This window comes from Fukomys damarensis, unplaced genomic scaffold (genome assembly GCF_012274545.1).
Source record: "Fukomys damarensis isolate Sample0158 unplaced genomic scaffold, DMR_v1.0_HiC HiC_scaffold_39, whole genome shotgun sequence".
NCBI classification, from domain to species: domain Eukaryota; kingdom Metazoa; phylum Chordata; class Mammalia; order Rodentia; family Bathyergidae; genus Fukomys; species Fukomys damarensis.
Window position 1 is genome coordinate 96,428,325 of NW_022900951.1, and position 16,255 is coordinate 96,444,579.

At 43.7% G+C, this 16,255-nt stretch overlaps 2 protein-coding genes across 7 annotated transcripts in view; both read right to left on the reverse strand.

The window, feature by feature from the left end:
• The window catches only part of Nkrf (NFKB repressing factor), a 13,372-nt gene extending 12,357 nt beyond the window's left edge, over positions 1-1,015 (reverse strand). Inside the window, exon 1 of the mRNA XM_010612990.3 lies at positions 843-1,015. The gene's annotated coding sequence lies outside the window, so the exon portion shown is untranslated. The remainder of the gene's footprint in view (positions 1-842) is intronic.
• A 7,333-nt stretch (positions 1,016-8,348) lies between these two features.
• Positions 8,349-16,255, reverse strand: part of Septin6 (septin 6) — a 69,352-nt gene continuing 61,445 nt past the window's right edge. For 3 of the 6 annotated variants that reach the window (XM_010612994.3, XM_010612993.3, XM_010612992.3), the window contains one exon: positions 10,634-11,243. In XM_010612994.3, the coding sequence (XP_010611296.1) occupies positions 11,219-11,243 (25 nt within the window). In that variant the 3' untranslated portion in view covers positions 10,634-11,218. Of the gene's footprint in view, positions 9,298-10,633; positions 12,432-16,054; positions 16,100-16,255 lie in introns of those variants that run through there. The other 3 variants (XM_010612998.3, XM_010612997.3, XM_010612996.3) reach the window with 3 other exon arrangements.

Consider the following 16,255-nt stretch of genomic DNA (forward strand, 5'->3'; position numbering starts at 1 on the left):
AGGCCTGTTCACACCACCAGGTTCTAGGAAAGGAGAAAAACACACGCACACACACACACACACACACACACGCACCTAAAAACCTGACTAAACGCCAAATATTAATCTTTCTTATCCCATTTAAGGTAAAAAGAGAGCAATCCATATATGCAGCAGATATATCCATTTCTTTGTTTGAGTCCAGACACATTATGCGCAAAATCTACAAGCAAGGCTGACACTGCGGCTCAGAGACCTAATACATACCACCTCCCCCGCAGAAGAAGACAGTAAGAAAGACCCAGCTGGGGGACTGCAAGTAGGGAAGGGGATGTTTTATCTAATGGAGATGTAAGAAGACAGTGGTCAGGGGTCTAAGATTAGAATTGCGGGGTCCCCTCCCCCCCCATCGAATATTCTCTGCGTATGCTGCATCTTTGAAAGTCCCTACGCAGGTCTGAGTCTCTGCTACTCATTTCTCATGCCCTCCAATACCTTCACCAACCACAATGACCACTTAATAATCGTCTTCCAAGAGCTGCTTTATCTCCATCCCTGGTCCGGGAGGGGTCCTTGATCTCTGCACCCTTGTAGTTTTTATGTCATTCCCTGACACTGCGGTCGGCCACGCTACCCCCAGGCCAGTAGTAAAGCCTCTGGTGTCCTCCAGCACCTTCAAATTTCCAGCCTCTGAGCCATCATCTGCATCCCACTCCTGTCCTCATCCAAACCACCATCACCGATCTCCCTCACCGCTGGTCCTAATCCAACCTCCATCCATCACCGATCCTTCACACTCATCCCCAATCCACCCCCAACAAACCAACGTCTTCCCCCTCCCCATCCCCTAACACCTTCCTCACCTGCAGCCCAGGAAAACGTGGTTGGTCCAGGCGGCGGAGAGCGCCAGGAGCTGGTCGAGGGCAGCCCCGGGATAGCTGTGCAGGTGCTGACAAATGAAGCTGCGCCGCAGAGCCCACTGCCAGTCACTTTCGTGGCTATAGCGCCACTGCTCCAGCACTGGCTCAGGCGGGGGCGGCGGACCCAACAGCAGACGTCCTCCAGCCATCTTCTCCGCCTCCAAGCAGGGACCTCAGGGACGATGCTGACTACCGACTGCGCTGTAGCTAACCTGCAGGAACTTGGACCTGTTGGGAGGGGCGCGCTGAGGCGCCAAGACCAACTCTGGGGGACTGGAGTGTGTGCGTGAGGGCTACAGTCAAAAGGGAAAGGGGAGCACAAGATCACGTCCAGACACTGGAGCGCGCTACTGCTGCACTCCAACTCGTGGAGGAGCCGGAGGGCTCCCTCCGCAGTCACACGAGAGCCGTGAAAGCCGAGTAAGGCCGGGTGCTCTGCACCTTCTCGGACCCGCAGACCCACGCCAATGCACTAGCAGCGGGAAGAAAAAAAAAAGACACCAGCACGTTCCATTCCCCAACCTCTGGGCTCTAGTCTACCTACCCGCGTGTGGCCCCGTGGTGGTAAGACCAGTACGCAGGCGCCGAGGCTATTTCTCAACTTCGAAATCCCGTCGCAGAATCTCGCGAGATCTACTTTTTTCCCTTCCTATGACGACTACGCCTTTGACGCACTATAGGGACCAGCGGAGAGCGGGGACTCCGGGAAAGAAATTATGAATGTTCATTTAGGTTTGCGATCATGGTTCCTTTAAGTGTCTGGAAGATTCCCTCAAGTGATTGTCCGTAGCATTGATGAGCCTCACGCTTTTACCAGAAATTCTTTCATCCTGTCTTTTTTCTTCGAGCCACTGGGGATGGATCCGGGCCTCGTGCACATTGGGCTAGCGCTGTGCCACCGAGCTCCACCCACAGCTTTTTCTTGGGTACCTAAGCGCTGCGACAGTGAGGCCCCCGCACTGAGGCACGCCCCCGACCCTTTTCAATATTCACACAGGGTCTCGCTAAATTGCTAAATTGTCCAGGCTAGGTTCAAACTTGCAATCCTTCTGCCTTTGCCCCCCCCCCGCCCCCGCCACAGTGCTGGAATTACGGGTTTGCGCCATCAAGCCAGGCTCTAGTCAACCTTTTTTATCGTCCATACTCCGGTTCCGTTTTTACAGTTTTGATCATAACAGCAAATGATTCTGCACTTTATCAATTTAAAGTGTGCAAAATTTACAAAAGGGGCCCAAAGATAAGGGTCAAAAGCTGCGCAGCAGCAAATGGTCAAATCACTATGTAGATTACAGTCTTGGTGGGGAAAAATAGTCCTGCATAAAGCTGAATGTTCCACCACAAGCAGGGCTACTGGATGCGGTGGCTTTGACTCATTGACCTCTTTAACTCTTTAATGACATATTTCTAACTATATGGCACATCTTAAGTATAGCGGTGTATTTGGACTGACAAGAGGAAAGGATAAACGGCACTTTTTACCCTGTACCGTCATTATTTCCATGTCTGTCTACACGGTAAGCAGTCATATTTATGGAAGTAATGACAGTCTGAACCATCCAGTCAAAGAATACCATACTAGGAAGGAAGTTTAGGAAGAAATTCAAGTTATCATTATGTGAATGGGGAAAATAAAACCAAGAGTATTTCTTCATTTTAATTATTTTTTTTTCTTTTTTGGTACTGGATATCAAACTCAGGACCTTGTGCATACAAGGCAGGCGTGGTGCCATTGAGCTAAATCCCTGGCACCAAAACCAAGAGTATTGACTTGCTGAAGGCAGTAGAGAATTTGGCAATGATGAGATCAGATTTTAGGTCACCTGACTCTTCACCTAGTGTTCTTTCAGTAATTTCCATTGTGTTTTTTCCCACAGCATATGTAACTTTTGAACTTTATTTTAAAAACTGTTTATCTTTCCCAAAATAGAATGTCAGCTCTGTGAGAGCAGGGAAATCACCTGACACAGATATTCATTGAATGAATGAATGAATGAATGAATGAATGCTTTTCCCATTGTTCCAACCTAGTGAAATATATTTTCTTGGAGCCTACATTTTAAGCTAGTTATTTTATAATTCCATTAACTTCATCCTGCTATAATTATATCCCTTCTACAATTCAGGCATTAAAACTTAATGGCCATGCTGATGGCATTAAGAGATAGGGTCCTTGGGCCAGGGATTTGGCTCAGTGGTTCTGCCACCTGCCTCGAAAGTGCAAGGGCTAGAGTTCGATCCCTGGTACACTCAAAAAAAGGTAGGGGCCTTAATCCCAGTTTTTTGGGAGGCTGAGGCAAGCAGATTGCAAAGTACAAGGCCAGCCAAGGAAATTTAGCCAGACCCTGTCTCAAAATACAATTTTTAAATGGCTGGGGATGTAGCTCAGTGGTAAAGCACTTGCCTGGCATGCAGAATGTTCTGGGTTCAGTCTCCAGTACTGGAAAAAAGGGGTACAGCCTTCAAGAGGTGATTGGGGCAGGAATGATATTCCTTCCTGAGTGGGATTAAGGGCCTCATAAAACAGGATTCATGCAGCATTTGGTCACGTACCCATCTACCTTATACCATGTGAGGACAGAGTATTCCTTCCCTCTAAAGGATGCAGCAGCAAGAAATCATCCTGGAAGCAGGGAACAACCCTCCTCAGACAACCAAACATGCTGGTGCCTTGATCTTGGACAAACTGCCAGTCCCAGAACTGTGAGAAGTAAAATTCTGCTCTTTATAAGTGATTCAGGCTAAGATATTTTGTAAGAGTAGCACAAATGGACTAAGACATAGCCTAAGCTGCCAACCTTCATCGAAACCAGCATTGTAATTATTTATAGTCAGAGAAAAATAATCTGAGATAGGGGCTGGGGATTTAGCTCAGTGGTTCCACCGCCTGCCTTGTAAGCACAAGGACCCGAGTTTGATTCCTGGTACAAAAAAAATCTGAGAAAATAAGAGAAATAATCTGAGAGATACTACTTCCTCTCAGCTTGTCTTAAAACTTTCCTTCCACATAGAAACAGCCTGACTTTTGAACTTGGATTACAAAATGAAAAGCAGTGGGGTGGTTCAGACCTGTAATCCTATTACTCTGGGAGGCTGAGGCAGGAAGATTACAAGTATGAGCCCAGTTGAGGCAATTTAGTGAGAACTTGCCTCAAAATTTTTTTAAAGTTCTAGCGTGATAGGTGAGTGAAAAGGCCTTTGGTTCAATCTCCAGTACTGCAAAAAATAAAAAGAGAAAGGTAGAAACCGATACAAGAGGCCATCTGCTGCAGAGCTATCATAAGTGGATTCCGTTTGTGATTCCCACTATAGAATAAACAGTTTAGAGAATGAAGCACAACAAAATTTTGCATATTTCCCCAAGACTTCTTTATGGTAATTCTTCTGATCAAATAATTCTTCAGCCAACCTATTTGAGCCCGTTCCCTTCTCACAAGTCACAAAGGACTTCTCAGTGAGCAGGAGTTGAGAGCCCTAGATTGAAGTAGGTTTTCTGAATAAAGGTTAAAGAGATGTAGGGGACAAAGATGATAAAGGCAGCCAACCCAGAAAGCTATTGCCATTCTTCATAACCTCTTCCCTCCACCATGCTTCTCTAACACAGGCTGTTGTCACTGTGATTTTACTAAGCACATAATCCCTCTGACTTGGCTTCCCTGCCATTAACTGTAGGGAAGCCAGGTAGTATTGAAAGGAGGGAAACCCTGACTTAACACTACCACAAACTATCCCAGAAATATGTTTACCTAGGGTTCTTGACCAGACTATGCTGCAGCACAAATGCCCTTCAGGAATGTTGACTAATGGATTAGAAGCAATAACTAGAGCTCCCACTGGCCAAGCCTGGGTAATTTGAGCACCACAATAATTGAAGACAGTAATGAATTAGAAACCATGGGGAAAAAAGAAACCGTAAGCTCATGGTGATACCAAGTAGTTAAAGAATAAGTGAGAGATCCACTTATTATTAGCTCAGTGATTTAGCTCACTGGGGCCAGGGATTTAGCTCAGTGGTTCTGCTGCCTGCCCTGCAAGCAAGAGGTCTTGAGTTCAATCCCTGGTACCAGAAAGAAAGAAAGAAAGAAAGAAAGAAAGAAAGAAAGAAAGGCGAGCCTTTGCTACACTGAAATACCATGTATACACTGGTAGACACAAAAAGAGTGCTAGACTTGGAAATCCATTTTGTAGATTGACCAAGCAAGAATTATCAATAGATGATAAATCCAGGGGAAATTTTTGATAAGGACTAAGACATTTGTAAGGATTTATAACTTCTCCCTGCAGATTATTAGTGGCAAGGAAGCTGGTAATTGTATGATGGGGAAATTGAGCAACATCTTGACCCAAAATGAGAACATTCTATTTTTTAAATAGGACTTCAAAAAGATCAGTGTTGTAAAAGACCAAGACTGTTCTAAATTAAAGGATACTTAAAAAAACAAGACACAATGTGTGATCCTACACTACAGCCTGTGCTATAAGAACAAAATGCTATAAAGGGTATTAGACAACAGATTACAGTGGTGTAACAGTGTGAAATTCACCAAAGTGGATAACTGTGGTTTATAAGAGAATATTCTTATTATCTACATGGGGGCATAAAATAATAAATCACCTGGCAAAATGTTATCCATTGATGAACCTGGGTCAACAGTGAGTAAACTTTGTACTATTTTTGTAACAACATCAAAATTAATCATTTTGAAAGCACAAAATGCTGCCTATACTGGTGAAGAACATATATCTAGCTACCACTGAATCACTTTTTATTGTGTGACCAGCACTTTAATGAGACCTCTGGAAATAATGGCTTTACTTTTAGAAAGCTTGACCTCTTGTCAGGAGGGGAGTCCTTCAAAAACGAAGCAAGATCATATACATTCAACTAGGAAGTTTGAAAATGGAGACTAGATCAGGATAGGTGGATGAAGTAGAAAGAAAAAGCGCTTCATGGAGCAGTAGGCATGAGCCTTGCAGGAAGGATTTAAATCAGTGAGAGATATAGATAACGCACCATTTGTGTGACTCCAGGAGACGCTTGTGCAGAGAGACTGAATGCAATGGGAAGGACAGTGGGTATCAGGTACTGTTGGAAAAAATGGTTGACTGGATAAAATGGGGCCAGTCCTTAAATTCGTTCCTCAGGACACTAAGTCCCATGAAGAAGAGTTGATGATGCCCCAAACCAAGAGAAGGAATTTGTCCTCAGCTCCATATATAATAGTTATCTTCCACAAGTACTGAGCCTAGGGCAGGGACTTTTTTCCAAAGCCAAAGGCAAAGAAGCTAAGATGCAGTGCAAGACTTGGATGGATCCTAGTGGAAGGTGGCAAGCACGACAGGTACTACAGCCTTAATTCAATAATAGTTTCAAAGGGTGCTTGCCTTGCAAGAAAGCTAGCTTTTTAGCAAAGGATGGCTCTCCCTAAGTGGGGGCATTTCTCCACAGCACATTTCTTAACATCAGTGCTTACAAATGGCTACTTGGCCTCTTTGAGTGTTAGAGACCCAGTCTTCTCCCTAATGGGAGCAGCATTCTCAGCTGCTCAGCATGTCCTCAATCCAGGAGCAAGCTTTGAACACCTGTGGCCTTCATCTGTTTTCTAGCAAAACTTTATGAAAATTGCAGTAAATTCAAACCCATTTCCCGGAAAATTTGTATTCAAACTCCAGCAGTGTGTCACCTTCTCCAATTTCTTTTGAGAGGCTGTTGCTTCTAACACATTTAGGTCTGACGATGCATAAACTAGCACTGAAATGCTATCATAGACAGAGTCAGCAAACTGTAGCTGCCAGGCCAGATCTGATTCCATTGCCTGTATCTGTATGACTCTCCTGCTATTACAGGAATATTTTTCACATTTTTAATGGTTAAAAATATAAAGCTGGGCATGGTGGTGCACGCCTGTAATCCCAGCACTCAGGAGGCCAAGGCAGAAGGATTGCTGTGAGTTCAAGACCAGCCTGGACTACATAGTGAGTTCCAGGTCAGTCTCAACTACATAGTGAGACCCTGTCTCAACCCCCGCCCTCCAAAATCCAAAGACATTCAGAATACATGAAAAAATATATGAAATTCAAATTTCAGTGTGTAAAGTCAAGTTTTATGGGTGCACAGCCACACCCTTTCATGTATTATCTATGGCTGTTTTCACGCTAGTGACAAGTTGAATGGTTGCTGAGATTGTAATGCCTACAAAGCTCAAAATATTTACTAGCTGGTTCTTTACAGAAAAATTCTGTAAAGTAATGGTTCTCAACATGGGATGACTTTGCCCTTCGGGGGACATCCAGTTATTTTGAAAACACTTTTGGTTGTCACACCTGTTCAGGGTTGGGATGTGTACTGATATCTAGTAGGCAGAGGCCAGGGATACTGCTACATCCTTTACCTAAGACAGCCCCACACATTCTTTGGTCCAAATGTCCATAGCACTGAAGTAGAGAAATCCAGGACTAGAGGTCCGTAAAGTGAGTACTTTCTAATACAGGGAAAATCCCATCCCTTAATAAGAGATCCTATTTCTTTCACTTACATTAGCCCAGGTTGCCTTCATAATGGCTCTGCGAAGGAGTCATTGATATTCTCCTTTTCTAAAGAAGTTGTTAACACAACTTGCCCGTGAGCGCAGGAAAAGCAAGTTAGCCTGGTCCGGGTCTGTTGTTCCAGTGCACTCAAGCACCGGCCCCTGTAACGTCACAAACGAGCATTGCCTCTCTCGGCTGCCCTCTAGTGTGAGAGCTGCGCAGAGGCAGGCCAACGCCGTTTCCTCTGGTACACCCTGCAGAGGCCTCCAGGCTTCCGTAGGTGGATGCGAACCGCTTCTCCAGCCTTCAGCATCAGGCCATTAGGGAAATGAAGCCGAGGGAAGGAAACTCCACCTTTGCTGCAACCAGAATTCAGAAAACTACCATTCTCCCTCAGGCCCGCTCTAATGCCGGGGGGGGGGGGGCTCCCTTTCTGGTAGACTCAAGGACACAAAATAGTACTACTTGGTATCTATAGAATGCTTTTCGAGTCATAAAGAAGTCACATCCATGAATTTTGAGGATGTTCACAGCACTGCATTACATGAAAGAAGGCACACAGCACAGTGTTTTCCCAGCCAGAATTAAAATTCACCCGAATCTTGTTCTGTATGATCTGCTACTTTACTTCCTCACAGTCTATTATGATAATTAGCTCAATTGATTAAACCCAGTCTGATAAAGGAAAAGTAGAAGAATTCCAGCTCACACCCACCCTGCTCTAGTGGGAACTTCAGACCCGAAGTGAGGAAAAGAGGGCACATTGCCACTCACCTTGGAAGATTTTGTGGTCTGATGGTGTTTCTGTGAGCCCCCTAAATAACCCACTTGGGAGGCAGCCACCTATTCCTTGTAAAACAAATCATGGGAAGCGGCGTCATCAAATAATTTAGGATCAGACCACAGAACCATTTAGCATTTCTTTGAGTTTTATTGAAAATTGACATGGACATTAGAAAGGTATCAATCTAAACAGTGCTGGTTCTGGGATGTTTCTCTTGGAAAATGAAAGCCCGGGAAGGTCACACCTTTGAGCAAAAGGAACAGAGGAGAAGGGAAAACAAACAGATTCTGGAAAACATGCAAAGAGCCTCTCTAGAGACACTGGACAGCAGCATGGTGGTGATGGTGGTAGAGATCTATGGGAATGAGCAGGCTTACATGGTATTCCGATGCAAGTTAAGCCCATAACTCAAGCAGATTTATCAACATTGAAACTCTCCCTCCAGGTCCCAGGTTGAACAGAAACCTCAATGGCCTTGTAAGTCTCAAAGAAATAATTTTGCTCTAGGCTCCTTTCTCCACCTGAATGTTAGATAGTGGATCCATTTTCACCCTTTCCAGGGATATTCTCCTTTTCTCCTGGGAATGCTGAAGATGCAAGTATCACTTAACTTTCTCTTCCATATTCAGAAATGTTTAATAGTGGCCGAAGACAGTTGACACATTGAACCTGGGAATTTTTTTAAAAGCGTAAAACTCAAACAAAACCTTGTGAACAGCACTTCAACACCCACAGCTGAGGTCTCCTGCCCCAGTCACTTACATTCGGGTGAATGGTCCTGCAGTTGTCTCTCTGAGGTTACATTTGGTCCATTTTCCAGCTCTGATGATTCTTTTCCTGCCTTGTTAGTTTGTGACAAGACACTTCACTTTAAAATACCATGTAAGTCAGAAGAGAGGTTCTTGCCTGGACACAGGGACACATGTACATTTGTTGAGTGTGTTATGTGCATGTATATGTGTGAACAGTTTGAGAGGAGAAGGAACTGGTTGGTTTCTGGTTTGAGACAATATGGAACCCTAACTCTTCTATAATGGCAGTCTTCTCCTTTACACTTAGTGCAGCTGCTGAAGATAAGATTAAAAAAAGCTGGAGAGGGAGAGAGAAAGAGAAACAGAACATGAAATTAGCCAAAGAAAAAGGACATTCAAAGACGGGGAGGGAGTGGGCAGTATGAGGAAGGAGAGATTATAATTTCAGAAGACAGGTTAGAAATAGTCACCAGTGGGCCATCACTAAGGGAAAATCTGCTGAGGAGATTTGAAGAATACCACACACCAATTTTAAAGTTTCTTGTTTTAATAAAAACAAGCACATTTCAACAGTCACATGTAAATGCCAAATATTAAAACAATAAACAGAAAGTGATCCACACTGCATCTGAGGAAAGCAAACTTCTTGGCTTGAGAGAAATTAAGGTGTGTGTGTGTGTGTGTGTGTGTGTGTGTGTGTGTGTGTGTTTCAGAAAAGCTATTACAGTCTGGGAAAATAACACAGACCATTTCTAATGACTGGTTTTGTTTCACCAAAAGTAAACAGAGAACTTGGGGTTTTAAAAAATGGTAACAACTCTACTAATTAAAAGCATTTTCAGTAAAGAAGGAAAAAAAATCCTTTCAGTCTTCCGTGAGAAAAGCTAGCCAATGAAATAAGCATTTGGATTATTTTAATAGGCTTGATTGACTTTTAAAGGCCTTGTATTCACTCACAGGTTAGATTTTTGTTTACCAAACATCCCCTGACTACAAGGATCACCCAGGGCACCTGTTAAATGCACACTAGCCTGGGCTCAGTCCAGACTGACCAGTTAAAAGGCCCTTTTGACTCCTCTTAACTGCAGCACTTGGTTAAATTAAAGACCTGGCCTGGAGCCTTTCCCCTGCCTGGCCCCACTTGCCCCAACCTCATATTATTTTTTCCTACGGGGGGGGGGGTTCCTCAAGGGTCCTCTAACACTTGACTACCTGGTTTCATCAAAAGATCTTGCTTCCGGGGACATATACAGCAGATGGATCTCCTTGAGGAAATGGATCGGGTATCTAGACACATGGAATTTATCCTGGCTTTTGCCAAGACCCAGCAGTGTGACCTTAGGCAAGTCCCTTCACTTCTCTGAGTCTGTTTCCTCTTACAGCTTTAAGTAGATGCTGTCTTACTGAGCAAAACTTCTCCCTTTAATAGAAAATTCTTTAGTATCTGAAAGTCATAAGCTGTGTGGCTGTAATACTTTGGAAGTATTTTGAGATCCTCAAACCTCAAGTAATCTGTAAACAAATACAAATAAGGGGCCCCCTGCTTGTAATGGAAGTAATTATCCAGGGGGCTGGTGATTACTGGTTGGTAATCTGAGAAGGTGGATTTAGAAACATCAAAGCTGCAAACAAGAAGCCTTTCCCATGGAGACCTAACAGCTCTAAATTTTTTTTTTTTTTTTTTGGTTTTAGTTTTGTGGGTTTTACTGGTGGTGGTGGTGGTGGTTTGTTTGCTTTTACCTCTAAACGCAGGGTCTCCTCAACTGCTCCATGTTGACTTGGATTTTCTCAAGAATCTGGCTTGTGTTTGGCCAGTAACCAATCAGTGAATCACCAACCAAGACATACTAATATCAGAACTGTATTCGTGCTTTGCCAACAAGAAAAGAGAATGCATGTGCATTTGTTTTCTTTTCACTTTTTGCTTCCTAGTATTATCTATTATTGAAGAAAGTAATTCCTTCCCCTTTCTCAATACTTCAAAAAGGCCTGGGAATTTGGCATGGCCTTGTGTGACTGTGTTTTAAAAGGAAGTAATCACAAAACAACCTCAAAAAAGAAAAATGAAGGTCATGGTCAGTGCCAGTGGGACTAGGAGGCAGGAGCAAGTCGCACAACTCAAAAAGAAGTGGGGCTTGAAGTACACAGCAGGGGTAGGGGACCCGGCTGCTTGACACCCCAAAGAAAGGCTGTCAGTTAGAATAGGAACCTTCGCTTAAAAAGCTAAGTGAAGTCCAGTCCAGCTGTAGCAGGGGATACTATTCAGTACACAGCCATGGATTACTGCAAAGGAAGGGCAGAGAGACGGCTATTAGCCACAGATCATTGCCAGGTCGCCTCCAGCCTCCAATTCTCGCTCTGTTGCTGGCCAAATGCCACAGGCCACTGTGCCTCAGGGCCCTGACAATGGAAGCTTTCTACTTCAAAGGGGTTCCCAAAGCCACTGTCACAGGGGACCTGTTATAAAAATTAGAGCTGGAATATTGCAAAAATATGAAACCCTTAGACAAGAGACAAGGGCTAACACTTCTTTTCTTCCCTCCAGTTGACAGTCACACCTCTTATTGGTGATGCATGCAAAATGCACATTAAAATCATTATCACAGCCACCAAACAGACAGAAGACTCATCTCAGCAAATCCCAAGCACCGGATTCTTTGACCAGTCAGTTTGGCCTCACCTCCTTAGTATGGCAGGGAGCCCCAGGAAAGTGACCAAGGAGATGTTAACCCCCCTTCCAAATTCTGTAAGCCTATTGCTCAAGACTCTAGGCTGGTAACAATATTCAGGTTTATTCTCCCTCCTGCACCTATGGGGTACCCAGGGATAGAGAAGGAAAATGTATGCTGTTTGCTCCAGCAATCGTGTTTTATGGGAAGAGCTTGGTACAAATAAATTTGTCACCATCTTTTAACACAACTTGATTATGGTTACTCTGAGAGAATGAAAGCTGGAAAGGGCTGAGCTAAGAGCCCGGAAGGGAAAGGCATTTTTCCAGAGCCCTCTGAGAAGGGGCTGTGGCTTCTAGGATTGGGGAGAGGTCAGGGAGGACCAGTGTCTGGGACGCAGAGTCTTAAGGAGACAGCCATGCTGGCGGGTGCTTATCCAGCCACGGTGAATGCAGATACCTTAGGGAAACAGGCAGCAGTGAGAGTTTGAAATGGGAAGCTGGTGGTGAGGAGTAGCAGTAACATGTTACAGTCTGGTAAGGATGGGGTTGAGAAGGGCATGGACTGCTTAGGGTGCTAGGGGGAGGACTCAGATGTGGGATGCATCTCCAAGCCATGTGATTGCTGGCTTCTTGACCAGAGGACAGATATCATCCTCTGACTCTCAGGTGTCTATAAACTTTTGCCAGGAATGAGTAGAGGGCAGGGGTTGTATGGCCCTCTAGACGTGTTAAGGGGGAATTAGGGAAAGGGAGGCCCAGCTCTGTTGCACAGGAAAGGGTGCGTCTACAGGAAGCCCAAACTGAAAATGAAAAGAGAAGTTGGGTTAATGAACAGATGGATTAATATACTAAAAATATTTTCAGAAGAAAATTGTGTGGGTCATAATGACTAATGGATAAATTAGACTATAGCTATGTTAAATGGTCTTAAGATTTTACCGAATTGGCTCGTGGGAAGATACTTTCTCTCTCATGTACCCCCCTATTCCTAAATGGCAGAAGTAATGGCATTAGGCAGCAAAAAGTGATCAACAACCACAAAAATACTTTTAAAAATCTCTTCTTGATTACTAGGTCCTAATGCTCACCCCAGCCCAGATACCTGTGGCAGGAAGACTTTCAGCAAGTCTCCAGTGGCCTTAGGCCACTGCATAGAGCACCAAGCTCTCGGCCCCTGCACTTCTTTATTCCACAGAGAGAGCAGAAGAGGTTGGTTTCAACTCAGGCATCCTCTGAAGTAGGCCTAGCCAGCTAGCTGGTACTCTGGGGCAAGACCTGTTCGCCAAGTGTCTGCTGGATGGGTCCAGACCCAGGTACCTGAAAAGCTGAACTATAGAAGCCTATGATTGGTTTGTGGTCACAGAGCTCTTTGACCTTTCTCCCATTTAAACTTCTTCCGCACGTCACACATAAGGCGAGTAGTATTGATCCCTATGTCACATATGAAGAGACTAACACAGAGAAATCAACTGACTTGTCTGTGGGCACAAAGCAAGTGTCACAGCTAGGGTAAGGGCTGTTTAATTAATTAATGAAGACTCTCCTCATCATAGCAATATCCCAAGAATTCCTTGGCTGTGGATCTAAGCCCATTTATTACTTAGAGAATACATTTATCCCATTAAATAAGGGCTATTAAATATTCAGAGTATAGTTACCTAAAAGTGTATACATAAAGGAAAATGTGTTTCATTTCCTCCAAGTGAATACATCTACCCTCCAACGCACGCGCATATACACACACGTGCACACACACGCACACACAAACTTTGGAGATAGGTACACATATGCACCCATCCAGTGAATGCAGTTTATACCAGGAATGAGAACTTCTGTGTTCTGGTTGTGGTTCTGCCACAAGCTCACTGTGCAATCCTTGGTAAGTCCCTTACATCTTTCCCTCCACTACCTCTCAGAATTTCTATTATATAGAAGAATGTTTTGAAAAGTAATCAATAAATGCTATATAAATGCTTGCCTCTTTAATTTTTTCTTTGTCTACTTCCTAGGGGAAGAGTAACCAAAAAAAAAAAATCACAGCAATAACCTACATTCCCAACTTCCTAGGAAGGCAGTGATGTTTTGATAGTGTGTATATTGTCCATATGCTGTGTACCCAAAGGACCAATAACCATCGCAACACAGTATCTGCAGCTGAGTTACAGAGGAATTTCTTTTACAGTTACAGACAGCTGCAATTAGCACCTCAAGGAAGGTCAAAGCTAGAGAGGAACAGTAAGCCTCACTCTGGCTGCACTGTAGGTGGCCGTTATGATCCACCCCTCAGAGGGCTCTGGGGAGGAAGTAGTTGCTTCTGCTGCTCTTAGGTCCTGGGAAGCCAATGCCTCCCCGATTAGTTCCTTTAGAAATGCTTTTGTGGCCTACTTAGGGGAAACTCTCCAAGAAAAGCCAACCTACTTGGTGTTGGGGTTGGCTGTTCCAGTGGTCTATAGGTTGCCTCTTATTTGTAAAGTGTGCATTTAATCACAGCTTTTCTAGAATTCATTTTAAGAGTGGCCACTAACAATGATGGACTCAGGGAAACCTAAATGAAATCCTGTCAAGCCATGCACGAAACCTAAATTAACTGAAGTCAAATTCATCAGAATACGTCTTTCCTACTCTCCTTGGTGAAATTGGGGAAACAATGAAAAGCTGTAAGAGCTACACTCCTACTGTGTGGCAGATGCTTTGCTAGGCACTGGGACTTCAGCAGTGCACAGATAGTCTAGAAATTTATAGTCTTCCTAAATGGAGAGCTGCTGTTTAATTCCAGTCAGCCAGCAGGGGCTCTGAGCCTTGCCTGTAAGCCATATAGTAAATCATCACATTCTTTTTTTAGGATGGTTTCTTTTGGCCCAGTTTCATGGGCCTTTTGTTCCAGAAGCCTCTATGGATTTCCTCTTTGGGATTTGCTTGAAAGTAGGATGTTTCACCAGCTGTCCAATGTCCCCAGTGCAATAGCTGCAGCAATCAGTTTGGTGACTCGCTGCAGGCTCTCCAACTAACTCATAAACTGCATGGGTGAGTGGGGAGAAGTCTTCTCAACAGTTCATATTCTCCAATCCAAACAGACCAAATGTAAAAAGGAATTTATGAGACAACAGGGGCATTTCAAATACTGATTAGACATTTTATATTAACGAATTGTTAATTTTATAGGTATAACAGTGGGCATGCAGTTATTTTTTTAAGAGTCACTATCTCAGAGCTATATACTAGCATATACACAGATGAAATTATATAGGTTTAGCCGTACAAGAATCCAGCAGGTGGGGGTAACTGATGAAACAGATTGGCCAGATATTTTTTGTTTTGCTTTGTTTGTGGTACTGGGCACCGAGATACATCCCTCACACTTTATGAATTTTTTTTTTTGAGACAAGGAATTACTAAGTCACTAAATCACCTAGGCTGGGCTCAAATTTGCAATCCTCCTGCCTCAGCCTTGCAGAGTGCTCAGATTACAGGTGTGTGTCACCAAGCCTGACTGGATTAGACATGTTAACAGCTATTTGATGTCTGGGTTGTGGGTACATGGAGCTGCATTATACTATTTTTTTTAATATTTGAGAGTTGCCATGGTAAAGTTTTAAAATAATAAGTAAGCCAAATTATGTTAAATTTAAAGTATTTATATTCCTTGTCTACTACCTGAATCTAGCAGAGTAGATAAAAATCGCTGCTTTCTCCCTGTAAACTCTCTATAATCACTACCTTCAGTCTCCCTAGAAGCTATGTGATGCCAAGGACTGCTTTATTTACTTCTGTAGACACAACACCTAACCCTCTTCTTACCAAAGGTTATCTGCTTGCATCCTTAGCAGGTTTGCATGAAGCTGGCACTTGTAGAATTGTTTATATCTGAAGTCTCTTCATTTTCTTCCACTTTGATCATGGTTTTGGGAAGTACATAGCCAAAGGAAACTGGAGAACCTGAGCCCCTCAGATAAGAAACAGCCACCAGAGGAAAAGAGAGATGCAAGTTTCCATTGGCTCTGACTACTCCCAAACCTGAGGGTCGATGCTGACCAGAATACTGCAGGAGCAGGCTTGTAACTTCAGGATGGTTTCTTGTATCACCACAGTTAATTTTGAAAGTAATCATTATTGCTCTTTAGAGGGAAAAACAGCCCAAATTGAAGCCTGAAATATTGATCACAGGATCCACCTATGCTACTTAACTGTTCTACTAGCAGAAATCTGAAAACTGTCCCTTTGATCAGGCAGGCAGGCAGGCATTCACCATGTACACCTGAAACCATACCAGGCTATTTCTTCACACTGGAAGTCACAAGAGGAAACCAGCTACCCCAGTGAAGCCATTTCTTTTTTGATGAGATATGTGTGTAGGGGGTGCAGGGTTTGGGGAGTTATGTTCTAGAAGCCATTTCCAGGTCTACTTAGAGTTAATAAAGCTTACCAGGACCCTGGGTCTCATGCAGCATGCAGCAAACAGCAGAGTTAACTGTAAAACAGTAAGAGCTGATGAAGATGGAGTGAGCATGAGAGAAATAAAATATTATGAATTGACACAAACAATGAAGAGTTAGAGGTCAAGAGAGATAGGAGAAGGGAGGGATGGAGGGAAGAGAGACTGGTAGGAACCCCCAAAACACTGTAC